At 33.8% G+C, this 27924-nt stretch overlaps 2 protein-coding genes across 4 annotated transcripts; both read right to left on the reverse strand.

Moving 5' to 3' along the window:
* Positions 1-271: 271 nt before the first annotated feature.
* On the reverse strand, positions 272-5355 carry LOC114193406 (probable magnesium transporter NIPA6). Of its 2 annotated transcripts, XM_028083184.1 has the most exons (9): positions 5078-5355; positions 4920-4976; positions 4474-4564; positions 4208-4368; positions 4002-4129; positions 3577-3714; positions 1200-1292; positions 973-1093; positions 272-871 (listed from the first exon to the last, which is right to left on the reverse strand). In XM_028083184.1, exons 1-9 carry the CDS (start codon positions 5205-5207, stop codon positions 741-743), a joined length of 1050 nt encoding a protein of 349 aa, XP_027938985.1. In that variant the 5' UTR covers positions 5208-5355; the 3' UTR covers positions 272-740. The 2 variants fall into 2 exon arrangements, with proteins under 2 accessions (XP_027938985.1, XP_027938986.1); XM_028083185.1 differs by lacking the exon at positions 5078-5355 and having other exon boundaries at positions 639-871; positions 4474-4593.
* A 1756-nt stretch (positions 5356-7111) lies between these two features.
* Positions 7112-26602, reverse strand: LOC114194593 (protein CHROMATIN REMODELING 5). Of its 2 annotated transcripts, none has more exons than XM_028084927.1 (31): positions 26212-26602; positions 24446-25316; positions 24266-24324; positions 23682-24119; positions 21711-21935; positions 21420-21503; positions 21185-21244; positions 20996-21099; positions 20736-20787; positions 19173-19236; positions 18228-18321; positions 18063-18150; positions 17852-17986; positions 15678-15869; positions 15520-15587; positions 14896-14989; positions 14675-14799; positions 14512-14575; positions 13839-14051; positions 12677-12919; positions 12494-12604; positions 12185-12274; positions 11792-11974; positions 11563-11643; positions 11199-11435; positions 10145-10300; positions 9879-10038; positions 9594-9775; positions 8471-8812; positions 8299-8392; positions 7112-8162 (listed from the first exon to the last, which is right to left on the reverse strand). In XM_028084927.1, the coding sequence occupies exons 2-31, from the start codon at positions 25191-25193 to the stop codon at positions 7687-7689; spliced, it is 5262 nt and encodes a 1753-aa protein (XP_027940728.1). In that variant the 5' UTR covers positions 25194-25316; positions 26212-26602; the 3' UTR covers positions 7112-7686. The 2 variants fall into 2 exon arrangements, with proteins under 2 accessions (XP_027940728.1, XP_027940727.1); XM_028084926.1 differs by having other exon boundaries at positions 9861-10038; positions 26212-26601.
* Between the last annotated feature and the right edge of the window lie 1322 nt (positions 26603-27924).

Genomic DNA, 27924 nt, shown 5'->3' on the forward strand with positions numbered 1-27924 from the left:
AATTATTTATTTTACACGCACAAGACAAGGACTAAAGAGTCGACTTGGGAAATTGCAAGGTGAGCTTCACTTCTTGGCTTCTTCGAACAAGTTTAAACCTTAATAAAAATGTTAGAAACACTATTTCCTGAAAATTCTTTTTTGGATCGAAAATTTGGATTAATAAGTGCTGGTTATGAAGAATGTGTTATTAACACTCCACTTATGCAAGTAAAAGATTGAGTTGAGAGTTTTCACAAACATGTTCATGTTTGTTCATGACAAACTACAATTCTGAAGAAAAATGTTTAGCTCCCTGTACATTTTCTTTACTTACAAGCCACAAATAACAACCAGAGTGTAAGCCAAATTGTCATACAAAATAAATAAATCAAATAAAAAATCTCCATACATAGATTTTCACAACCTATCTCTATCCCCACTCACTTTCTTGGTTCGTGTAAAGAGAGTCTCACATAAACTACTGATATGAATCTAATGACTACTTGTAGCAGATTAGTAACTTGGAAGAAGTGAACAAAACCAAACCATTCATGACACAAGATGTACATTATGTACCCTGCAAGGCTTCACAAAACTAAAATCTATGAGGATAAAAGAATGGCTTCACAAATCCCCCATCATTCTATGCTTTCATTGGTACCTGATGTTCTTCTCATTCAGATTCTTCACCCTTCACCCTTCACCCTTCACCCTTCACCCTTCACCCTACACCTAAATGAATTAAGATCTTTAACAATCTAATAGGATTCTTGCCTTCTTGAGCATAAATTACTGTCAAGTGATCCACTTTCCTCATCTTGCTTAAGTAAAAAGTCTGCATTTCCAGTATAAAGCCGGGTAGAGAGCGTAGGCGAGGAAGGGCCAGCACCTGCAATTGTTTCAACACAAATGCAAATATGAAAGATTATCATTCATCTGGTTAGTCTAGTGGCAGCAGAATTCAGCTGTGTGATCAAATTTACCACACACCTCTAAAAGAAGGGCATCTCTCAAAGTCCTTGGTTGTATGCAACAATACTGTTCCAGAGAGCACAACGATGAAGCCACAAATTTCTGATACTATAGTTCCACCACTTTGGCCGTCCCAATCCTGTAAGCATTACTTTTGAATGTAAATAGGTTCTTGTACAATTCATAGACAACGGAATCATCTTATACTGCATTCAGCATTAAAAGCCAAAACTAGTTGATTATACCTTAAACATTATTACACTGGCTAGTATTGTAAGTGTTGTGAACATGACATAGTATATAGGAGATACAACTGCTGTGTTGAAGGTGTCAAGAGCCTGGAACATTACAATCATGTCAGTGATGCATATAGTCGATTCATATTTTCAAATTAAGAACTTCATATACAATGCACAGAGCAAATTTGAATTATCTGTAATTGCTTTCTTTTTCAATTGAAGTTTAGCTGGACATCATTTTGAAATAAATTTAATTAAGAAATGAGAATAGAAAATGTAAAATATGTAATTGATCACTATGTCACTGGAAGGAGTTCTCAATACCAGTAGTTTAATAAAGTGAATGCCAGATTTTCAACAGTTAAATATTTGTTTCATTTCTAACTTCTAAAAGATCGTATCATTACATCAAGAAACAGCTCAGTCAAACTGATTAAGAAGCTAACAAAAGTAAAAATACAGAAACAAAGCCGCCTTAATCAGCCTAATGTTCTTCTGTATCCATCTCTTTTGTATATGAAATCATATAGTATTCAATACTAAAACTCAGAACTCAGAAGAGATCCATAATAAAATAGATGCCTAATTCCTGACCTTTTCTAAAATTTGAAACCTCGTGTCTATTGGAATTGATGCCTAAAATGGTAGTGAAGCCTCATACCATTAGTTACATTACATGAATCAATCAACGTCTCTAGGCTCTATTAAAAACTAAGTTTTCAGTACAATCTTTTAGAAGAATAATTTTCTTATTGGTTTTTAATACACTTCTCTTAACTATTTTCACTTTGGATCTTCTATAAGTCTGATGACACAAGAGCAAACCAACATAGGCAAGTTTCTGTCACACTATCCCTAATAGTTATTACAATAACTTTATCCTTAACCGCAAGACACCAAGAAAAACTATACTACTACATATGAAACCAATAAAAATGATTGAGAGGTCAATGATTTGTCCATAGACATCAATCAATATTTTCCATAGACATGAATCAATATTTATGATGCTTTATTTTGCTGCCTTTTGATTCATTTAACCAACTTGTAGTTCTCACTCCAACAATCCAACTTTCTTTCAGAAACACTAGATATAAACTAATATTGATATTCCATTACTGCTATATCAGATATATAAACCTAACCCAAGAAAATGAAAAATAAAGCTAGGTAATGGCTGAAGACTACCTCCTTACAAGATGAAACAATAGAAAACAAGCAAATAGCAGAAATTAGAGAACCCCTTTCCTGAGGAAGAACCAGCTTCCTCACCCAGGCTACCTAATATTGATACCATTCAATTCCAACACGCGTCATATAATCCTTCCCACTCTCCACCCTCTATCCTCTTGCCACTTGAAATTTTCTGCTATTCTTTCTCTCTCTCCTTCAACCACACCCCCATGTTTCATTCCTCCCCTCTTCTGCCTCCTGTGCAACATGTTTATTTATTCTTCCATAATCTCTCAGAACCATGTTCATGAGCCTAATTTCACATCCTTGCGACTACCATACCCCTATATATAGTTTGTAAGGCGTTTTCCTTCATATATAAAAACAAAATACAACTTCGCTGCATTCTTCATTTTTGAAACTTAGGCCCAATGATATCCTCCTCCATAGTAATGTTTCCCCATGTTTTCTGTTGAAAGGATTAGTGACAAAATAGGTCACGGAGGATGGTACCTCATACCTGGTACCTCACACCTGGTACCATGTTGAGAAGAAGGATTCCCAGAAGGAATATAATGAATTCCTTGTATCATGTATACACATAAATATTCTTTTTAATTATAAACAAAAAAGGAACGAAAATAATAGAAAAATAATTGGTAAGATATTTCCCTATCAAATCATATCATATATCCTTATTGATTGTAATTAAATAATTTATGTAACATATCAAATCATAGACATATAAATCATGAGACAAGCTTGTTACAAATATCATTAATGTGAAATCCTTCAAGAGATTTAGTAAACTAGTTAGTCCGCTGTTTGTGGAAGCTAAGAAAATAATGACAAAAGCTAGAAAATATTTTGTGAATGAAAATCACTTTGTCTTTGTCAAAGTAATAATCAATCTATAATATGTTTTATCTTTTCAAATAATAAATTTAACACTTAATAAATCTTTCTTTTACCCACCCCTTCGAGAAAGGAGCCGTTCTTGTGGAATACATATGGATCAAGACATCATAGATGCAACACAAAAAATAGAGAAGAGATCACTTTTCCTCATATATTAACATATTACAACGAGAAGGTATTATATTCCAGCTTAAGAATTTATCAAAGGTTTGAACTACCACCAACAGGTTATTGATAAAAATATGTGTACGACAAGGCCAGCATGACAATTTTGAGACATTAAGTAACAAACCTTATTAAGATAATTCATTTGCATGATGACACATATAGCCACAACTAACATAAAAAACCATGTCTCTGGGTAGATCAACTGATTTTTCCCTTCAAAAGTTAACTTCAAAGAAGTCCCGAGGGCCTTAACACTCATCACCTGCAAAATTATAGCAATCCAATGTAGATCAGCCTCAGTATTATTGTAGTGTTATACAACGCATAAAGTTTTCAGTAAATATCTTCAACCGCGATTATAGAAATAATTATGCAAGTAAAAAATATATAAAAAATCATATGGAAGCAGAAAGTCTATTTATGAAATTCATTATTAGAACACGGTAGTGAATATGCATGAAATCGTGTTCCTCGGACTCTATACTATGAAGTGTAGATCAATCATGAAACATAAAACCTAGCAGGAGAGAAAACATTGAATTTACTTACAGAGAGGGAACCCATCAACGAACAAATGCCAGTAAAAACTAGCACATTTGTATGCCCACATTTTGGTGCAAAATGGAAGACCAGAATGAAAACCAATACTATTACTGAGCCCACATATGCCAGAAAAGCTGCAAGCACGGAGAAGACCTTCGTAATCAAGGAGCTAATATGAATAACATTATTAAAAAAAGAAAGTGCATTCTAACCAGGTTGAGTAGCCATATCCCATATTTGCAGAACTGAATTAATGGGTGATTCCCTAGGGGCATGAATAACAATAATGATACTACCAGCAATGCACATTACACAGCCCAATATCCCAAGATGGTGTAGCTTCTCTTTCAGAATAATGTCAGCCAACACAGCACTGGAGAATACCATGCAAAGATCATTGAAGAAGCAACCATGTTGCCAATGATAGAAGTTAAAATCTCCTTAACTCCCAGTTGAGAAAGAAAACAAAGGGGAATACCTCACAATAATACTTAATGCGCCAAGAGGGGTAACTAGAACCGCCGGGGCAAACGCATATGCAACAAAATTTGCAACCTCTCCTACAATCACTGTACAATAAACCATACAGAAACAGATTCTGCAAGAAATCAGATAAATAAAAAAATGACCAAGACAAACAAATATTTACATCTAGCTAACAATAAAGCATGTAAAACATGAAATCCAGGTTCCACTATACAATGTAAAACAAGTTATCGTAACTTACCAGATTCAAAAATTTCATTAAAAATAAAATCCAATTAACTCCAGACAATTAATTGATAAAAGCAAACCAATTATTAATACAAGACAAAACCCATTAAGGTACAAGAAAATCTAGATTCTAGCACCCCCGTCCCGCCATGTTAAAAAACAAAGCTTTAAGCATTAAAAACCAAAATTAAAACAACACTGAAAGCTTACTTGTGATCATTCCCACCCACCAGAGTGGCTCCAAGAGATAATAATACCCACCAAAACCTACAAAATGACAGAGAAAACAAAATCATGCATAACCAAACACAAGCTTCCAAATAGAAATTCTAATTGTTACAGAAAAAAAAAATGAGAAATTCCCTCACCAGCCCTGACACCAGAAGCAGCTGCAGCTCTTCTGAGACCTTGCTTCTTAATGATGAAACTTGCCCCAATGAACCCACTTGACACCAAAGCCAGTATGAGACCTTTCAGATTCTCCTTGGACAGACCCATCACGAAAAATCGTGATTCTCTTCAGATTTTGAATCTCTTATTCGTCTTCGTCTTCTTCTTCTCTTCATGGATGAGACACGAGACAAACACGGTTCCTCAGATCATCATCATTACCTGTTTCATGATTGTGGCATGGAAAGCAGGAAAAGATAGAGTGCGAACTACCTCAAACTTATTATCCTACACCACCGTGAGGGCCCCACTTGTTATTTTTAACCCTTTTCTCTGTTTACGCATCTATTGCGGACAATAACGCTTACAATTTCTGACTTTCAATTCTCCTTCCGTCAATTCAAGTCATTTAGTTAACCATATAAACTAATTCCAAAATATTAAGTATATATTTTACTATACTTTTTCTTAAATACATATTGTAATATTACTTCATTGGTAAATTGTTTAAAACTTCTAATCTTTACTATTTAACGAAAAATAATAAATAATGCTTTCTTTATGAAATTAATTGTGATGAAACTGTTTTCGTAATAGTATTTTGTACAGCTTAAATATTTTCACTCGAATCAAAGTTTTAGTTCAATGATTAATGCCAGTGAAAAAGGTTGAAAAACAAGTGGGACCCTTACAACCTGGTACAAGTTTGTGGTGGTACACGTCATCATTAAAATATAACTATGTTTTAAAAAATTACAAGTCGTGGCATTTATTTATAGAAAAATGGGTTAAAAAATATAAATAGTAGCGCGTGTTGAATTTTCTTGGGGGTTGAGTTCAACGGGTGCAACAGTGGTGTACATGAAGCGAGCGTGAGGAGGGGTGCATGGAATCGAAAGAAGAGTACACGTGTTGAGTTGTGAGGTGGCCAAGGTTGAAGAGGCACATGTGAGTGTATGAATGTATCCAAATGGAAGGTAGGGTCAACGTTTTGAATAGTGTGGACACGTGTTTGGTTTTGGGTGGTGGGTGAGGATTTCTTCTAAACGCATTACACCCTCTAACGTCGCACATCGTAGCACAATGTCGGCAACCAATTAAGGAAGTGAAATCCAATAATTTTAATTTTAACAACAATTTTTTTTTTAATTAAGGTGAAATGAAATTGGAAAAAGTGAGATCAACGTGTAATTAAGATTTTAGTAAGAAAAGAAATATTGATGTATTCGAAAAAAGAATATTGTTTAAATGGTTTGAAATGAATTTCACACCACTTTAAATCAATTTGAAAATAAAAGGAGTTTAAGTTTTAGAAGTTATTATACACTTGCTTTTTTTACCTCAGGCTTCACTTTCCCATGATCTTCTCCCCTTTTCTTCTTTTTCTTTTTTTTTTCAACAGTTTTTGGAATTGCCTGAACTAATACAATTAAAATCGAATAATTTCAGGTTAGGTTCAATTCAATCTAATTTAACTGATTGAATCTTAAAATTGAACCAGATTAAACTAAACTCAGTTAAAGTTACTGATACCCAGATAAAGCTTTCGATTGTATTTCCAAACAAAAGAGTTGAAAATGGAGAAATATATTTAAATCCGGGAAAATAGCATTCATATAGAAGCAAGATTAGGAAAGAAGTAACAAATAATAATAATTTTTTTACAATAACCTTAACTTATTAAAAATATAATTATTTTGGTAGATTAGGTTTACTTACAAATACAAAATCATAATTTACGAAAATAACTTCAAACTTTAAGAAGAAAAAATCCGACTAACTACAGCACAACACCCCAAACTTGCAAGACAATAACCCACGCATCAAAGGCAGAACATAAGTCATACATGAATCACTAGAATCAAATATTTAACCTTAAAATATAAAGGTAAGGAACAATTAAAAATCCAAATGGAAAATGCATTAGTTGAAACGCCTAATTAAAATAGAAAGTATATACATTTTATGAATTACTGGAAACGCATAAAACTTAAACCAAATGAAAGAGAAACTTTGGGCAAGAAAGCGAGAAATCGCTTTGCATTCACTTCACTATTCACTAATGAAACTGAGTTGAAGGAGCTACAAAATCTTGGAAATTATAGCTATAATTACCACAAAAAATCAAATACATTTGTCTACATCAGCTAACATACTTTATGGAGTGAGCAGTAAAATCCAATAAAATTGCAGAATTGACAATGTACAGTTTCCTAAGTATGTCTATAGCAAGTGGGTAAAACTCTTCGCTTTTCAAGATTTTAGGCTTGTCACTTTTCTTGGTCATCTCCAAAGAAAGGGGTTGAAATCAAAAGGGAAAAAGAAACAATTGGCAAGACTAGCTTTTCATCTTGCATTATAGATCTTTTCGGCTTCAGCCATTTTGTTCAAGGATGTGAATCCCAGTGTAGGGCTATTTCTCATATCCGCCAAAAGACACCAAAAAGGGATCCGCAAGATCTTATTCCCATGGGTGGAAGAAAAAAATTCCACAGAATGTACAATAGCTGAAGCTGTATAAATGCAGAGCAGAGGGAAATCCATCCACCAACACTTATAATCAGCCACTCAAATTCCACCAACCTGGTTACTTTATACCTGAAGAGAAGCCTTGTCTTGAAGGAAACCCACCAGGTTGTGTCCTGTAAGGTTTCTCATTACCAAACCGTTTGTCCGACGGCCCAGCACCAAGGATCCCGAGTGAGTTAGGATCAGTTATCCGGACTCCATTACTTCCGCTCCTTTGAGCTGGCGGCTGACCCTGGAATTGATTATCACTTTCAGCTCTTCTTCTTCGCTTCCATGCCTCAGATTTTCCACTATTATCAACTGGTTCTGGCGTTTGATAGGTACTCATATTTTTTAATCCTCTTTGCCTCTCCATATGGCGACGGAATAGGTTCCCATTTCTGGTAAATGAAGCAGATACTGATCCATTGCCGTGAGAGGGGCCAACACCTGCCTCATCTTGCTCCTGTCTAAGTTTGGAATATATTTGATGAAGCCGTTCCCCTGAAAGATGGGAAAAAGTGGAGACGTATTTCCACAGTCGCACTGTCATTCCTGTAAATAAGCAAACAAAATAAATCAATATAACTAGAGGCTAGAGTATCCTAAAAATGATTAACCAAAATAAATGTTGACATATCCTTTTAAGAAAATGAGACCAAACAACAAAAACAAAAGAATGAAAACTTACTATCTTGCTTATAGGGCTCCTCTTCATGTTCCAACACAATTTGATCTATCCTTCGCCCAAGAAGTTGCAAATAGTTGCGTATTTTTGAAAGCACCTGAGCAGGGAGGAATATAAACAATGCAACCATGAAAATAAAAAGACAAACTACAAGGAAAAAAGCCAAAAGACATACCTTCTCCTTGGGAAGATTGGCACTAGTTTGCTGCAACCTGTGAAGACGTTTCAATGTCTTCATTTCTTCAACCATTACATCTTGACACCATTCCATCCATTTCACCTCCTTAAACTGTTCATATACTTCCTCGTTGTCAGACATTTCACCCTCTTCCTTTACTATAGATTCAACCTTCTGGGGTTTCTGAAATCTATCCTTTCTCATTTGGACATTAACAGAACCTGATTTTTTCTTTTTCTCCTGCCCACGTACCAATGAGATGACATTATCTCTCTCTTTCTTTGAAGGCTTCCGTCCGACTTTGCTATTGGTATTTTTCACACCAAGAACCGCAAGTTCCTACACAACAAAAATCAATACACCATGGTAAGTGACAAATAGTGAAAATAGATTCAACAAATGAAGGGTCCCAGAGTTAAAAAAAGTTTAGCACGAAGTAGATCTTAAATTGCTGTAGGGGGGATTTTAACATGAACATGAAAAGGATCAGGGCATTACTTCAAAATTCAAATAATCTTAAACCACTGGAATACACAAAAATTATTGTTAAAAAAGATGCCAACATACATCACGGAGCATGCCCCCGAAATATGGACACCGTGAATGTAAGTCTAAAACAAAAATCAGAGCAGTGAAGGACAATATTGGTGTGGAATGCAAAGTCCCAGAGGGATTTTAAAAAATGAAACAAATAAAGCCAACAATTCATAAATCTACAATTTACATCAGTCTGAGATTACACCCTTGTTCATTCACTTAACAAAACTACCTTCTCCCATAATTCTGTCAACTCAATATCTTGTTCTGCTACAGACTATAAGCATGTATGTTACCCTCAGCTCACATTATGACCACCCAACTACTACGGTAACTTGTCCAACTCTTCTTCTCTTCTTGCTAGTAAAAACCTTGGTAATTGGGGATATAAGTGTGTAACATTCAATAACAAACAAACTCATGAAGGGTAATTAACAAATTGTAGAAGAATAGGTAGCATGTAAAACCACTAAAAAAAACAGAGGAAAAGGAAGGGATTAAAGATTCATTAGTAGATATGTAAATTGTAAATACAGAAGAAACAAGAGGGCATAATAAAATTAAAATTTAAGTAATTGCATACTTGCTCCAAAAGGGCATTAGCACGGTCTTTTAAATTTGGAGCCCGTGGTAAGAAAGTTTCATGGTGTTGAAGTTCTACCGGTGCAATTTTTTTCGTGAGGCCAAGTCTTTCATCTAATCTTATCTTTTCCCAATTACCAAAACCATGGAAATATATGCCAAGAAGCAATCTAGCATCATCAACTGTAAAAAAGTAAAATACAATTAGAAAAGCAGAAATTAAGTAAAAGGAATATATAACAAAAACTATACAAGAGGATAAACCTACTTTGATTCCATCCACAACCTTTAGACCAGTTTGATGGTTTGAGATATGACAGAACACGAAATTGAGCAATAGGATCTTCATATCGATCAATACGCTTTGCCAGAAGTTGAAGTTGCTGGACACGGGTAAGTAGATCATTTGCCTTCACAGGGACACCAAAAAAGTCCAGCAGAGGCCCCTGGATGCAATATTACATGTGAAAAGCTTCTAAGGATTCTAAGGGGAAAAAAAAATACTAATAACCATTTCAACCCTTATTCTAGGGAACTTAATGTTATACCAACCTTCACATCTAAATTACCAAGTTCCACTGCCTCTGTACAGCCATCAATAAGAGCATTGAAAAGTTCAACCTGTGCTCCAGTTGGAGCTGCACCAACCGCACCACCCACCTCGGCAGCAATTAAGTCAACCTGGCTCTCATTGCCATATTTCATAACCTGGTAAAGAAAATTAATTACTACCAAATAGAATAACAAAATGAAGCATACATAAGACACATTGCACAAACACCAAACACAAACTGACAAGGCATAATACTAGAAAAGTCCAAAGAACAAAAATAAAAAGAATAGGTAATACATGAACTCAAAAGAGACGAAAATGCAGCTTTTACACACCCATTTACTATTACGACCCCACGTGAAGTACAACAATTAACTTTATCCAACAAAAGGAGCAAGGAAGAGATCTTAGATGCTGGTAAGGAGTAGATCACTCCCTACTTCAATAGAAAATAAAAAACCATAAAAGTATGTCATTGTTAAAACAAAAAAAGAAAAATTTCATAACGCAAACACTTTCCAGACCACAAGATATCCATTTTGAGCCAGCTTTAGTTCATAGTGAAGCTTAAGCCCGAAACCATAATGTGCACACAAATGCCCATATTAGGCTTTATACAGTTGTTGAAGAATGCAAAAATATTAATTGCTTTAGTCATGTGGAAACAAATTATAATTTGATATTAAATTGTAAATGATAAAAAAGAAACTTTAAAATCAGTTAGTAATTTGGTGTCACCTCAATTTCACGGCTTCATTCGTCCATGTATAAACGAAAAATTTACCCTATACAATAAACTAAGTACAATATGAATGTTTAACTACTTTGTTTTATTTCTGCCCAACTACAACTTTATGGTCCTAGCTTAGATTCACAATTTTTACAATACAAACCTCTAAAAGTTAAAATACAGATCCTATATCACCTAGTTAGCTAAACTTTTCAGGAATGGAAGTGAGAAATACCATGAGAATGATTGGGATGAAGACTAACAATATACTGATCTAGGAAATCCTTAGAAAGTTTCCAGTATAGAAAGTAAAGGAATCTTACCGAACGAGAAAAACGAAGTGCGTCTCTTTTTGATAAATTTCCATATGACCAACTTCTCACTTGAACACATGCTCCTTCAATCATTGGTACTGCAGGAGCAGAATACTCTGGTTTCCGACGTTTCTGAACTCGTTCAGGTGGTTCAGGTTCCTTCTTTTTTCTTTTATTAGTTCTTTCTGATGGATCAACTTCTGCATAGCTTTTAATATTTCTAGCAGAACGAGGAGCAAGAGCTTCCTGAAAGAACCAAGATAAGCCAGGTAAAGCATCAATTAAAACGATATTACATACACATAATTCTTAGAAACTCAACAGCATTAGAGAAAATTATTTAAGAATATATCTATAAAGTACAGGTTCAAACCTCTGCTTGGAATACAGAATCAGGCTTTATCCATCGGCTCCAAAAACTCCCATCATCTTCATCATTGCAAAAATTGGCAACCTACAGTTTAAAAGGTAAAGAGAATTATTAGCATTTCCTCATCATATCCAAAACTATATCTTACCCAACCCAAAATAAAAATAACATTACCAAAAAAGCAGATTAAAAACGTAAACAACCAAATTCATGGTAATCTGCACAATCTTACCTTAAAGGCACTTAATAACTCATTTCCCTGTTCCCCATCAGCTTCCTTCTCTTCAACCTTCTCTGCTCTTTCAAGAATTTCATCTATATCCATACTTAAGAGTCTTTTCTTGCTTTCTTCATCATTTCTTTCTTCCTTAAAAAGCTCCTCGGCTCCAAATCGTAAGATTGCAGACAGCTCATTCTGTCATTTCAGAAGCAAATTATTAGTTAGTAATTGTGCAATTAAGTTAAAAAAGTCAAGTATGCAGAACCTAAATCGATTTGATGCAGTCCACAAAAATACAAAACAGAAGACATCACCTCATTAGATTGGAGTTTTAGTATCTACAAAGACATGATACAGTATGATGAAAGTAAACTAATGAGTATACACTCTTAGAAATGTCCTTACTTTGTCAAAATAACTGCCTCCTTTTTTGGCTTCTTTCTTCTCCAGTCTACCCTCTGCATTCAATTTTTGAATCACCAAGTGGTCCAGAACCTATGGAACACACTCACATGAAAAAGGACAAAAAATTATTGACCTCAAGCCAAGTCATTAAGAAATTGAAGGTCTATTAGGAATATTATATAATATATATATATATATATATACACACATACACACATATAACATACATACAAAATATTGGACCAAAGTTAGAGAGAGAAAGGAATGAAACAAAAACAGCCACTGGATATCCAGTGACTTCTAACATACCATTTTTTTCTTAGCACGTTCCAGAATATCTTCCTCAACACTTTTACTTGTCACAAATCTATATATGTTAACAACTTCTTGTTGCCCAATTCTGTGAGCTCTACTCATTGCCTAAAAACATAGAAGTAACAATAAGTACCAAATATTTTGTTGATTAATGGTAAAATTAAATCAGCATAATACCTGCAGATCATTTTGAGGATTCCAATCAGAATCAAATATTATAACAGTGTCGGCTGTGGCAAGGTTGATACCCAAACCTCCTGCCCGTGTTGAAAGAAGGAAGCAAAAATCATCACTACCAGGTGCATTGAAATGATCCATTGCCTGCTGTCGCAGCTCAGCTTTTGTACTGCCATCGAGCCTCTGAAATTGAAATCCTCGAAGTGACATATATTCTCCCAGTATATCCAACATCCTAACCATCTGCAATACACCTAAGTTAGTATATCATAAACTAATCCTTACAGCATATTACATTTAAACAAAAATAAAAGCAGACTAGGATGCTTACACAAGCAACAACAATAAGCTATTTATGATCTTAACATCCACCTGTTTATGAACTTTGTGCAAGAAGCACAGTCCTAATTTAAGACTTTAAAGAGATCAGCAATCATCTTTGTTAACCAGAAACCAGTAAAGATCAATCAGTATTTTCATGAGCAGTAATTTTATCCTAATCGATTAAACGAATTTTTTGTTTCAGTTCATAGATTCTTAAAGGGAATTGAGGTCTAAAAGGGAAATACTGATCAAAATGTTGTTCATGTTTTCTTTAATTATTGTAAAAAATTACTTGGCTGTTTTAAAATGTTTTTTTCCACACTACTTTTCAATCTTCATCTCAAAAAATCCATACTTCATTAAATAAAAAGAAAGTACCTAACACATGCTCATCCAAGCCTGATCATATTTAATGCGTATCTGGTGACCGGGAAGAACCATAAAATCTATTATTAGTTCTTGTCAATTAGTTGGGGGATTTGGGTTGTTGAAAATTGAAATATGACCATGCTAACAATACCAGCTAAATGAGTATGCCCAATAACACCAAGAGACCAAAAACTGAGTCTACATTATCTAGTCTACTAAAATTCATAAATTTAAGTGAATAATATTTAAAACAACTAAAGAACACATTACGTTTAAGAGAATAATATTTAAACCAAAAGGTAAACTTTATTTTTAAAAGCTATAGGCCCTAAATAGAAACATGTACAAGGATGAGTCAAAACAAGAAAAAACACTACTCAAGAAAAAAGTGTGATTAAAAGCTTCCAATTATGCTAAGAAATACTAAGAAGCAAATTTAGAATATCAATTTTAATTTTCAAGCACAAACCTGAGAGAAAATCAAAACCCGATGCTTGGTTTCATGCAATCTAACAAGCAGCTTATCAAGTATGACAAGCTTGCCGCTGCTAAAAACAATTCTCTCTAGTTTACTGTTATCACTACTCCCCGAGTCTCCACCATAGCCATGATCAGCACTTTCAAACAAGAAGGGATGGTTGCAGCACTTCTTTAATTCCACCACAATATTTAGAAGAGAAACCTGAAAAATTAGCACAAAATGATTAGTGATCATATTTTGAAAGAAAACTCAAAAGGATGTAGAAATATACATTATGAAATCAAGCTTCTCAAAATTGTAAGTCCAGGCGATATTCAACAGACACAACATTTCCAATTAATACCTTCCCTCTAATTTAATGTCACACCGAATCGAAAAAGAAATGCAACTCTGCTTTTCATGATATGCACATAAATTTACCTCATAATGTATTTTTTCCCCTAAATAAAAAATAATTAAATCTTAAATACCAACAACAAACCACACTATCTCTGGCTTCTTCCTACTCTTGACAAACAAGAAGTTTAGTTTGTGGGGTGGGAAGAAACCAAGTATCATAGCCAAGTATTGGCATTTCTATTTAAATAATCGTGATGAAGAAAGCTTGCAATCCATGTATTTATCAAAAATGATTGTTAGGAACACAGGATAGAAATTTAACCTGATTCCCACGAACTCCTTTGTTCAAATTGTGAAAATTACGTTCCAAAATCCACTTATAATACCTACATGATGGAATACATTAACAGGAATTAAGAAAGTGAACTTGCAAGCACAGCATTTTTTCAAAAGAAAAATACTTCAGAAACTAAAATTGCACTTACTGTTTCTGAAGAGGAGACATTTCAACCCGAAGGATACGCTCAATTTTGGGAGGTAATGATTTCTCCACATCTTTGATAACTCTTCGAAGTATGTGAGGTCTCAATTCTGTGTGAAGATTTGCAAGCTAACAAAGAATAATTTATGCACTTCAACTTACAGTTCAGAAAAAAAAAATCAATTATTAGAGAAAAAAGGAGAGGGTATCAATAAAAACTTATACCTCATTTTCATTAAAAGAACTCAGATTCTTATAGTTTTGAACAAATTCATCTTTGCTCCTGAACTTATCAGGATCAAGGAAATGAAGCAAGGCCCTACAAAACAGGGGGTAAGGATGGGGTAGGGGACTTGTCAAACAAACCAGGAAAAATAAAGCAAATAAAATAACAGACAATATACACATAACCTAAATAGAAATAATTTATTGGACATGTGATGCAGACATCCAGAAATTCTATGTGAAAAGAAACAATCAATCAGGGATGTTTCCCAAAAAAAATGTATTTGTAAGAATGCATATACATACAAATCATACGTTAATGACAGCCAAAAAAACAAGACAAGAAGCGCACCATCAAGACTGGGGGAACATAATGTTGTAAAATGTACTTTAAATGGTTAACATCAATGAAATACATATCATTCACTACATCATGCATCGAGCAGCTAAGTATATCTTTACAAGAATTTCCTGGGAACCTTCACCAATAGATAGGAGGAATCTTCTACGGTAAAATTTATTACCACTTGTACATGCAATAATATTAAGAAATCCAACATATCCAGAAAAGATACAAATTTCCTTTTTCACAAGTCAAATATGAAAGGAAAATGTGAATGATACCATAGTTCTTCCACACTGTTCTGTAGAGGAGTACCAGTGATAAACAACTTGTTCTTGGTGCTAAATTCCTAAGAGGTTAGCACAAAAACAAACCATAAAAATTAAAACACTTATCATAAATAATTGCACAAAAATAGATTAAGAGAAATGTTACATACTGAAAGTGTTGTATACAACTGTGCCTCACTATTTTTTAGCCTATGAGCCTCATCCACCATCAGGTAACTCCATTTGATTTTGGACAGAACGGCCTTATCCTTCAAAACTACTTCATATGTCGTCAAAAGTGCATTGAATTTTATGGGCTTCCCTGGTCTTTTTTCATTATAAAATTCATACTGTTGACAAACCTGTCACAAAAATGTAAAACAGGAAAAAATCATATGTAAAATAAATAAAACTAAAAGCTTGAAGTTATCAACATTAATGAGTGTTACACCGTTTGCAGGTAGCTTACCATACAGAACTATTCGTGTCTAGGCTTTTTAAAACAGTTAATTTGAATTTAAAGAAAACTATCAAAACCACATACACTATGTACTCAGCTTCACAAGAAATAACCGAGCAAAACAAAGACATGTAAACATCCATAGTGAAGCAAAAAAAAAAAGTAATTAAATGCTGGGATGAAAAAAATTGAATCATGCAAGACTAGACAAAATTCATAAATCAAAATCGAGGTTGTACTCTGTTTTCAAAGAAAAATCGGAATAATTGAGCATCAAAGTTAAAAAGGTGCTAAAAAATGGATGCATATGTTAATACATAATTAAGCATTGAAAAAAGTAATTCAAAACGCTTGAAAGCTTTAGCAAAATAACAACCATTAATTGTTCATGATTAAACATAAAATCGCTATTTCTTAGGGATATCCTTCAACCAAACAAGTTGTAATTTCAATATATACAAGACAAAATAATAAAATGTGCCTAACAAAATTGAAAAAATAGCATTTCCTGAAGAAAGTTAACCATGAACATATACCAAAAAATTGAGAAGGAGCATGACAAAAACTTCTATATCCATCAAGAGCAAAGGTGATTCAACATTAAAAACAGTTACAATAATGAAAAACAAATATAGTCATCATCCCAGTTGACAGCAACTCATAACGATCACAATAACAAAGATGAAGAAAAAGGGCAAGGGCAACCATGAATTAATGTCCATATTCAAAACCTAGGTTGTCAATAGTCATCATGGAGACAATATAGCACGGAAGTGACATTATTGAGTCACTTTGAAATCATGGCCATCACAGTCGCTCTCCCATCCAAGTGGAGTGGTATGATCGCACTTCTGGAGTGGTTTAGGGTTCACAATCTGCAATTCAGTGGAAACCCCAAAAACGGCCTTGCTATTTCACTTAGTGAGGGTAATTTTGGATTGCATAGTTTCTTATATTTTGGCTTTAATTAGATTGTGAAACAGGTTCTCTCCCCACAGAACACAAACACAACTTCTCCTATTCCCCAACTGCCCAACCAACAATTCCACCTTCTTCCTTTCTTCACCAGTGATCTTCATTTTCCAGCAACCAGCCAAAATCACTTTTTCTTCTTTTCTTATTATCAGCCTTTCTTCATTTTTCCTTTATTTTGAAAATGAAGTCTCAACCTTTATATTTATAGCCTATTTATATATTTTATGATCCCCTTTCTTTGATCTTTTGCCCCCTTAGTTTTCCCTATTCTCCTTCATCACTGGCTCCAGCAATATGAACTCTCTTATTTTACACTTCTATATTCTAACTAGCAGAATCAAGGCCATGAACACTTTGTTTACTTGACTATAACTTTATATCTGTTCAAGTACTCAGTTATTAATATTAATGGTGACTAGGATTAGAACAGAAGCCATCCCGCTATCCCAATTATAGGTTAGGTCACTCCACTACCAGAAAGAACAACGATGTTCCAAAGAAGTATTAACCAAACCCTCTACCATTATAAAATCATCACAGCAAAACAAGCAAATAACATAGAACAAATAAAATTCAGTTAGAGCTTTCCACAGCACAAACCCAGGCTAAACTACCCCTCTACGTGCTTTACTAATTCATTTTATTCACCTAATTGTATGGTACAATACATGTTCTTGAAAAATGGAAAAGAACCATGTTACCATCAGCACAAAAAAATCATAGAGAAGAGTGCATATAAGCTGAGTCAACATTTTAAGCATTAATGCAGTAACTAATTACGGACTACATCCGGCATTTATATCACTCAGCATACATATCTGCAATCTAGTAAGCCAATCCACTGAAAATGTACTCGTACATATTAACAGATTTTATAGCTTCATTTGCACATGAACCAATCTGACTCACCTCTCGACTAGCTCGAGTACCAACATATATGATAATATTCATATCAGGAAGCCACTTCCTGAATTCTTTGGCCCAATTTGATAAAGTGGAGAGCGGAACAACTACAAGAAAAGGACCATAGATTTGCTGGGCATTCTGTGTAAGGAATAAAAAAGCGTGTATTATTAAATTGCAAAGGCAATTGTAATCAAATTGACAACTGATATTACACCTGTAGAAAACCAAGCATCGAGACTGACTGAACAGTTTTTCCAAGGCCCATTTCATCAGCTAAAATGACATTTGTATCATTTCTCCAACTGCAAAATGCAAGAGACGGATTTAGAACATCAAAAATTTAAAACAAAATGTGACAAACAAATACAAGCATGCATACCTGTTAACAAGAAAATTCAGACCCTCAAGTTGATAATCACGGAGCTTACCACCCTTCAACCACTCAGGTTGTTCCTCAAGCTTCCGCAAACTTGCTAAGCATCAGAACCAAATATTAAAATCAGAATTTGCGTAGATAATATAGCATATGCTATTCTGTAAATGACATAAAGAACAAAAACATTCTATGTATGCCATTAAAATAACCAAAGAACTAATAAAAGGAAATAGGCTTCAGAAGTGAGGAAATACAAAAAAGTGTAAACAATCAAATAACCCCCTTTAACCAACTTTCTATAATTTAAGCTTATGTAGTGATAAAGTGCAAAAAGATCTTCTGATTATTGTTAAAACTACAGACACCATATAAGTTCTTCCCAGAAACAGAAAATAAATGCCAAAAAAAAAATAGTTAAATTCTCTAAGCAAATATAATATAATGTTAAAATTACATATTAAGAATATATGTAAAATAAATAGTGACACATAAAACAGTTAAAAAAAAAGACGTACATCTCGAAGATTTTCCTGACTATACAGTTTATCTTAACGTAACCAAGAAAAAAGTGAGGTTTTGCATATTTAAAAGTATGCTAATAATATACTAAGTAGAAGAAAAAGCAAAAAAGTAATGACTTTCCCCACAACCATGTCCCAGCCCATTCCCATGTTTAATAGAGAAGAACAGAGAGGACATTCTACTAAATCATATTACCAAAACTGTCATTCACTTCTGGAACACCGAACAAATTATATACATCACAAATTGGTAAAATTGTTCAAAATATAGTAGGTCTTTTGATTTGCAATTTAAATTACAAATGCCTAGAACATAGAAAATAATGGTGGATAAATGACAATAACATAAATCTACCACACCAGCAACCATGTCAAGTGCATACACAGAATTTGTGGAAATCTTCTGGATTTCATTGAGTCTACCAACCTTTACTTTTCTTACGCTGAGAATCCACCATCTTTCCTTGCACTGCCATAGCAGCCTCACGAGCCTGTTTATGCCAGAACAAAAAGGTTTTAGTAAGATAAAAAGATAGTATCCAAATTATCATATAACAATGTATATAAATAATATCCACGTGCATGCATTGCCCAGCACTTATAATAAACACAGATGCAACAATAAAGCCTAGTCCTGTTTCTAGTGGGTTCAGATGTGAAACTCGGAAGGCTACTGCAAGTCTAAAACTCAAGCATGCACAAAACCACAAGTTTAATCCAACTGAAAGCAGAAATACAGGAGAAAAAATGCACATTCAACGGGAACATTGAAAGGAAAATTAAACATCAGAGGTCAAAGAAGGAATAACGGAAAGTTTCGATCAAATGAAACAAAGGGAACATCTATAGTGATCCGAATCCAACTAAATTTTGCTACAGTGTCCTACGTTTTAAGCAAATTATCTATTCATTTCAACATTCGACAGGAACATTGAAAGGAAAATCCAACAACAGAGGTCAAAGAAGGAAAACGGAAAGTTTCGATCAAATGAAACAAAGGGAACATCTATAGTGATCCGAATCCAACTAAATTTTGCTACATTATCCTATGTTTTAAGAAAATTATCTATTCATTTCAATATGATGTGCCATTAAGTGTTCAATATAAAGAAGCATGGACACTTAAGCAAAGCCAGCACATACAAATGTTTTCTAGTTGTACAGTTAATGTGCCCTGTATTTATGAAGCTCCTTATTTTGGACAATGCCATGCTAAAATAGTTTAACTTGGCTCAGTAATGGCAAATGACTAGACCATAAAAAAAAACAGTCAAATCCGATATCCAAGGCATAAAAAAACACCAAGAGCATCTAATTCTTCACTTGTTGTATCCTTATCGTAAACATTCGCTTAAGTCCACATTTTGATCTTGAGAGTTTGATGCAGACTTAATTAGGATACGGACTTATGGAATTTTAAGAGTCATATTACAATATAGAATATTAGGGGTCATATAATTACAGTATAGAATATTATGAGTGTGGAGGATTTTTAGGGATTGTGAAAATATGAGAAATATAAGATATATAATAGATATAACAGATATACTACAGGAGAAACTTGTTATTTTATTTTATTCTTATACTCTATATATATGACAAAATGTAATAGAATACAAAGTCAAATGACTTTACATAATTTTTTCCCGAAAATAAAATCTATTGATCCAAGAATTTTTCCTTTCAAAATATGGAATTAGACGTGATGCGAACTTAAATGAGTGCGGACTTAAACGGATGTTTACTGTACCACATACTATCCCATTTTTGTAAATCAATCACATCCTCGTATCCATTTTGTATCATACCTAAATTACAGGTATACTCACGTTCAACAAAAAATCTCTCTTTAGCCATGCCATCTTAATTTGCACAAGCCCAAATACAAGACGGATAGTTGGATGATAACTTCCACAAGAATTACTAAACCCAAATAATGAATTTTTCAAAACTGATATGATAACGGGAATAGAGTGAAAAGGAGACTTACCTTATACTCGTCAATAGCATTTTGGGCAAAAGCAATATCAGTGTCCTTTTCCCTAGAGTACAATAAGAGTGACAATTTACATAGTATCAATAAAACAATAGATGTCTATTAACAGTGAAAACAAAGTCATGCTTGTTATATAAGATCTAAAAGTTTAAAACAGTGTAAAACAATTCATATAGATCAATCCACCCTGCTTCTAACATGAAGCAAAACAATTCATAAAAAATAAGGTACACCATTGCTAAAGAGAAATGTACCAAGTTGCTTCAGCATAAGATAGTCCATGCCACTTGACCAAGTATTCTGGAATAACATCGCCAGAATTATCTTTACTGATTCTATCTGCAATTATCCTTTCCACCTAAAATGCAATAACAATCCAATTAACAATACAACACACAATCAAGAACAGAGTAATGAAAATATTACAATGAATGAAAGCCAACCTGACTGTTCTGTTTTATAATATCTAAATCCATCTCCTTACTAACATCATTGACCTCAATCTGCATAAAGGACCAGACGAACAAGAAATTATTGAAAAACACAAATAATATTCATGTTCGTTAACAGATAAACCATTTACTCAAAACAAATTTCCAGTTCTGCAGTATTTATAGCCTGCAGCCCTATTAAATGAATCAGAGAATTTAAATTTACTAGCTGAACTAAAATATTTACCTCCTCTCTTGAAATTGACCTCCTGTACCTCATGTCTTCCATTATTTTCTTTGTATAATTCAAAACCTTCTTAAAACCACTGAGCTGCAATCTCTCGTATAGACAGGATGTATTACATTTCAGCCAGAAAGAAATTAAAAAAAAAAAAAAAACTCAAAAATACATGGAAGACTAAAATAATCAAATGATAGGAAGCAGGATTGTTGTGATAAAAACAGAGACAGAGAGAAAGACAGTAATGACAGCATAACTCATATAATTCATAATAAACGATAACAATAAATATCATACGTTTTGCAGCTCCGCAAAAGATTTCCATTGACAGTGCAAATGTGATTGCCCTTTCCATTTTATCAAAAATTCCATCTCATTCCAATCAATTTCCGAATCAAACAAGTGACTCATTAAAACAGGCTCTGTTGATCGGTTATTCCTTTCGGCATCTTCAGCTGTGCCCTTTGGTTGATGCCAAAGCACCTTTTCAATGGAATCAGTATCTTCCTCATCAATTTCTTCCTGAAGAACACAAAGAATCACATCAGTAAAAACAATATAAGCACATGCTAAGTCAATAGGAGGTATCATAATAACAAAACTAAATAAAATCCCACCAAACAAGCCTTTCCCATATAAATAAAAATCCTCATTTCTAGATTAAATCACACAGATCCAGCATATCTCTATTCTATACTCAAACAAAACTATTATCCTTGAAGAAGAGAGGTTGGAGAAATCTCAAATGTCAAAACAAATGCTACTGAAATTACCATCTTTGCGCTTGGGAATAAACCCTGTCAAGCAATCGGAAAACCTCATACCTCAGGTCTCTCCACAACCACCACACCAAATGTAAGGAATAAAACAGCTGACACAAATTACTAACAAACACCAATGATCTTCCACCAAGTAAGTGGTTGTATACCACTCTATTTAGACAAAATATCCAAATTCACAAGCTTTCTTCAAGCCAGTATTCTTCTCTGATTCCCCACTTAAAAGTTTCACTTCCTTACCTATATCCTTAAAAAATCATCAATTTTTCTGAATGCCAAATTAAAACAAGCTTAGGGTTTGCACCAATTCTCCTTAGTAAAACACCCTATAAATTTAATAATCCTACCTCTTATGCACAATATTTCAAGCCAGTATACATTCTCCAATTCCCCACTTAGAAATATCACTTCCTTACTTATATCCTTAAAAATTCACAATTTTTTTTGAATGCCAACTTAAAACAAGCATTGGATTTGCACCAATTTTCCTTAGTAAAACACCTTATAAAATAATCCTACCTCTTATGCACGATATTTCATTCCAAAATAATGAAAACTAAAAGAAACGGAAAATAAGAGATAAATTCATAATCACCAGTTCATCACACATGTAATTCCATTTCCTAACTCCATTCCATATCACACTGAAACTGATGAATAGAAATACATTATTTTCTGATTTCAACAGCATTCAATCAGACCTTCAACTTCCTTCAAAACATATGAATCTGAACAATGCAATGCCACCAGCCCTCCAAAATGATAAAACAAACATCTGACAAGGGCTGAGCAAGTGGACAGAAGATATTTGTAACAGATACGAAAATTATTGGGATAACTTTTTTGTAGTTGTTTATGTATCCATCTGTAGCCAAACTTGCCTAGTGAATAAGGTTTTGTTGTTGTTGATCTTTCCTAATTTGGAACAGTTCTATTTAGTCAGGTTCAAAATGAGAAAGGTTAAAAGTAGGAGAAAATTCTGCGGGACTGTACAGGTTATGCAACCCATTCATGTACTGATGTACACTTGCAACTTTAGTGGTGTTTCACTACTTTGCAGCTTAATTTCATTTAGGATTGTGCTTTTGGCTCCTCTATAGATTACTTAGATCTACATCTACTAAATGGTTGTTTAAAGGAGCTGTAATTTCCATGTCTTCTTTCTAATAAATCTTGTTTTGTCGTCAGATATATGTAAAACATATCCTTGTTAAATAAACCCACAACGTCCTCAGAATACGCAGCCAAAATTATTTACTCAAATCAGAAAAAATGTGTCTAATCAGTAGTCATTTGCTATGCAAGTAAAACAGCCCTTGAAATTTACAGTATACGAAGTGACAAGATTATCTGAGTCTTACATATGTAACAATCAACATTAACGGAATTTTAGTACATAAATAAACCCCAAGGCATTTACACCAAACTACAGACACCCCAAGAGAAGGAGATAGAAACCATGCTCAGATGTGTATAGTAAAGATTGTACCTTTTGGGTCTTTTTCTTTTTCCCTTCATCGACTTCTTCACTTTCTTCACTTTCCACATATGATACCTTTCTAACAGTCCTACTAGATGTCCGAACCTCACTGTTGCGCATGGAAAGACCAGTAGCTGAAGAAGAACGACCATTATTTTTACGAGCATGAACACCCCGCTTTTTTGAGCTTTTGAAATCCTCATCACTGTTATTGTCAGAGTCCTCTGTTGTTGACTCATTGTCCTCAAAAGATGATTTAAGTCTTCTTTGCCGACCAGATGCAGCATACGCTTTGCGATCTCTGGTAGATTTTATGTTTTGTCCAATCTTACCTCGTTGCCTTCCTTTAGGCCTTTTTGCATAGAAAGATTCATCATCATCTGAGACAGCTATATTTTCATCACTGTCATCATCTTCATCCGAGCCTTCACCTTCCCAATCTTTATCCTGTGTAACAGTTAAAGCATTTGATATTCAGAAACATCCACCAGACACATTAACTTCAAAACTAACAGTAAAGAAAAATTTAGCTTCTAATAGACTTATGCAACCCCTTACTACATAAATTGCAACAACAACCACACATAAATTACCTTATTTCCAGCATGACCAGTTGTGGCAGGCTCAAAGTCTGCATCATCAGGGTCATCTTCTGCAAGATGTTAACATTAAAAAAATCACAGAAGTTCATCACTGATTAGAACTAGATAACAAGAGCCATAAATTGGCTAATTTAAAATAGTATTCCACACTGAAGAGAATGTTTAACACACCATCTGCTTCATCCTCCTCTTCATAATCAGCATCATCACCATCGTTATCATTATCTCCATCATCATCGTCATCATCTTCAGCATCATCTGAAAACCTTGAATTCCTATGCAAAGTTCTATTTGCAGTGGTTGACATCCGTTGTGGCCATGAATTTGATTCAGAGGGCTTTTTGATACCACCATAGTGCAGTGAATCACTTTGCTCTTCCCCATCCTGCTCATAATACTCATCTGACAACATCTCTTCAGCAGGAACATCTGAGAGACCTCTTGGCCCTTTTCCTGCCTCCTTTTGTCCATCATCATCATCTGAGTCTAATCTTTCTGCTCTTCCATCCAATGAATTATCTTCAGACCCATCAGCATTTCTATAATCTGATCCACTTTTTGATTCCTGCCCAGATTCAGAACCATTTTGAGGGCCCATTTGCCCACAGTCCTTCCAAAATGTTGAACCCCACCTTCCCATTGTAGCTGTTTTACTACCAGCAGTCTGCAAATTTGAGTCTTTCACAGCATCTCCGTCATCAGTTGTTGCCTCAGTTTGCAGTCTCCCGGAACCATTAGGTTCGCCCTCACTCTCATACTGTGCCTCCATGTTCATATCAAATTCTTTCTCACTAGAAGTTGCATCGGTACACTCATTACCTACTGATCTATGAGTTCTATTTGCATTCTGTCCTTGGGTTTTATCTTCCAAGACACCATGTGAGACTGTATCATTTGTAAAGTTCCTGAAGAAAGCCATCCTATAACATATGACTAACCTACAATTATCTGTACTTCAGTCTCCTCACTGTAAGTGTGATTAATCATAATAAAAAAAAAGAATAACACGTGCTCCTTCAGTTATCTTCTGACTCCACAAAACCTGCACAACAGAGAAAACGATTTATGGTCAGAAGGAACCTAATGATGGTCTGCGAAGGCATAATATAAATATACTACGGAAGAATGCAAGTTGAAATAATAACAAAATAGAAAGCCCGTATTACAACAATCCAACATGATAAAAAAAAGGACGTAGAGGAAAATAGTAGGACCAGTTTACATCTTCTAAAAGACTTTTACAAATACATGCTGATAGAAACACCAAGCATGCTTTAGCTCTTAAGTAGTCAAGTTAGGTTCAGGTGTTCATCCAGGGGTGACTCCATAGAGTTGCAATTCCTTCACAGAACACTCGTTAACTAGCGAGTTAAAATTCACATGTCAATAGTTCCACAGATTTTCTAGCAATCAAGTGATGGGCAAATTGAAATGAAAAAGAAAACCTCGTTTCGGGTTGAATTCAAGTGGAACTTGACCCAGGTGAGGTAAATTCGATTCAAACTTCAAATTCTAGGTTAAAAACAGTCCTATATGCATTATTATAAGTTCGCGGACGAACCACATTGATCAAGGAGTGAAAGCACTGCTTCAAAATGAGTGTCTAGTGTAACGGTCAAAACTGAATACCGTTAAGACTCGTATTTTGCCAGAATCGAATTTCAACACCGTTCAATGCACAAAATGATCATCACAGAATCAAAAACAAGTTAATCTCCAAAAAGAAACGGCATAACCGAATCGAAAGGGGGAAAGCTACGGATCGAGAAGCAAACTCCACGAAGCTCGTCGCTAAAACCCTTAAGGCTTGGAGAACGCAACCTCATAAACAAAAAACTACCTAAATCCGAAATCGGAACCCTTATTCCGAAACCCAATCACTATACAATGACCGAATCCATTCGTCGATGATGCAAGCAAGAGCAAGCGACTCTCACCTTTCCACCTGGTAGAGCGGAAGGGAGTTCCGGCAATTTGGTTCGAGCGGAAGGAACCGCGACGAGCGACACTGCGCAGGTTAATAATCGTGCGCACTCCTCCTCCGATAAGGACACGCCGGAAACGGAATCGCCGGCTTCGAATATCAAAGGAAAAGAAACAAAAGAAAAAGAACAAGGGAATCGGTTGGTGTTGGAGGAATCGCGACAGAGCGAGATTCGATTGATGGAGCGGCGGCGGAGGGATTCGCCGGGGGCGGCGTCGGCGGCGGGTGGTAACTTCCGATTTAGAGAGTAAAACGACAAAGCGATTGGGATTAAACGACGATGGTGTGCAGATGAAAGACGAGAGAGTCTTTTTGTTAGCCCTTTTTTTTCCTCTAAGAGAGAGACACACGGAGAAAAGAAAAGGATATATTAATAATAATGTGAGGGAAAAATTTGTAATATTTTTATTATTTATTTACGCTTTTTATTTTAATTTGACTTCATGGTATTCAGCCAATCATATTATTCCATGTGTCAATAGCATGGCTTATTGATTGAAGGTAACGGTTGAGGTAAATAAGCCTACACTGTTTATTTTAAATTAATAATTCTCTTTTTACTTTTATATATAAAATCATGAAATATTCTAAAGAATAAATTTTTATTCTAATAAGAATGTATCACCAAAAAAATTACAACAATATTTTTAAGAATTATTAAATTGTTATAAGTCTCATAAAATAAGATTTATATTCCTTTATAAATATTTTTAATTTAGTTTTAGGTCAAAATATTACTAAATAAAAAACCAATTCACAATATATTATTATTATCTATAGACTTTTTTGCTATCAATGTTTATTTTTTATTTTTTCATTTAAAATAAATTTTTTAAATTAAAATAATTATTTATTAATTTTATCCCTTTAAATTTTTAATTTTATAATATTTTAAGTTTAATTTTTTATATATAAAATTACTTGAAAAATAAATAAAAACTATTTATATTTATAAAAATTATTAATATTCAATAATAATATTTTATTACTATTTATTATCACAAAAGAAATCAGATAATGCATGTGTTTTCAACGTGCTTTCGGTAGTTATTATTATAATATAAATCAATTGAACTAATAGTCACCATTATCATTTATTGTTTAATAATTTTAATAAAATCAATCTAAACAATTATTTTCTAATCATTAAAAATCAATATATTTTTTGCTTATTCCTATATTTTCTTAATATTTTATTCTTTAAAAGTTATGTACTCTTTTTTGTTTGTTATTTTTCTTAGATCTAAATAAATTTAATGTTATTTAAAATAATATATCAATAAATAAAAACATCATTATATTATTGTAAAAAACATTGATATAAATATCAAGGAAAATTAATAATTTTAAAAAATTAATTATAGTATAATTTAGATTATTTGTTGCATCATTTAATTATATAAGAATAAATGTATATCTTACAAATAAAAATGTTGACCTTTATAGTAAATACTAATTTTGTAAATTTACAATAATTTTTCGTTTTGAGTTTATTTCCTAAAATATCACACACACACACACTAATATTAAAAGATATATCATAGTGATGAAGTATATTGTAAAGCTAAATCATAATATCATAATATTTATTCCATTTTTAGATAGAGACTTTTTCTAAGAAGATTTCACACAAAAATCAACTAATTAATTTAAGAGGAAGTAGTTT

Source organism: Vigna unguiculata, chromosome 8 (genome assembly GCF_004118075.2).
Source record: "Vigna unguiculata cultivar IT97K-499-35 chromosome 8, ASM411807v1, whole genome shotgun sequence".
Lineage (NCBI taxonomy): Eukaryota > Viridiplantae > Streptophyta > Magnoliopsida > Fabales > Fabaceae > Vigna > Vigna unguiculata.

What these genes read in the sequence shown, in the direction of transcription:
- LOC114193406 (XM_028083184.1), bottom strand. Translation starts at nt 5,207, where the DNA reads ATGGGTCTGTCCAAGGAGAATCTGAAAGGTCTCATACTGGCTTTGGTG. An exon ending in CGTTGATGGGTTCCCTCTCT is followed by an intron (nt 3,715 to 4,001) that starts GTAAGTAAATTC and finishes ATAATTTTGCAG; the next exon opens with GTGATGAGTGTTAAGGCCCT. An exon ending in AAATGAATTATCTTAATAAG is followed by an intron (nt 1,293 to 3,576) that starts GTTTGTTACTTA and finishes GTAATGTTCCAG; the next exon opens with GCTCTTGACACCTTCAACAC.
- LOC114194593 (XM_028084926.1), bottom strand. Translation starts at nt 25,193, where the DNA reads ATGGCTTTCTTCAGGAACTTTACAAATGATACAGTCTCACATGGTGTC. An exon ending in CTGAATTTTCTTGTTAACAG is followed by an intron (nt 18,151 to 18,227) that starts GTATGCATGCTT and finishes TGCATTTTGCAG; the next exon opens with TTGGAGAAATGATACAAATG. An exon ending in GAGGCAGTTATTTTGACAAA is followed by an intron (nt 11,975 to 12,184) that starts GTAAGGACATTT and finishes CTGAAATGACAG; the next exon opens with AATGAGCTGTCTGCAATCTT.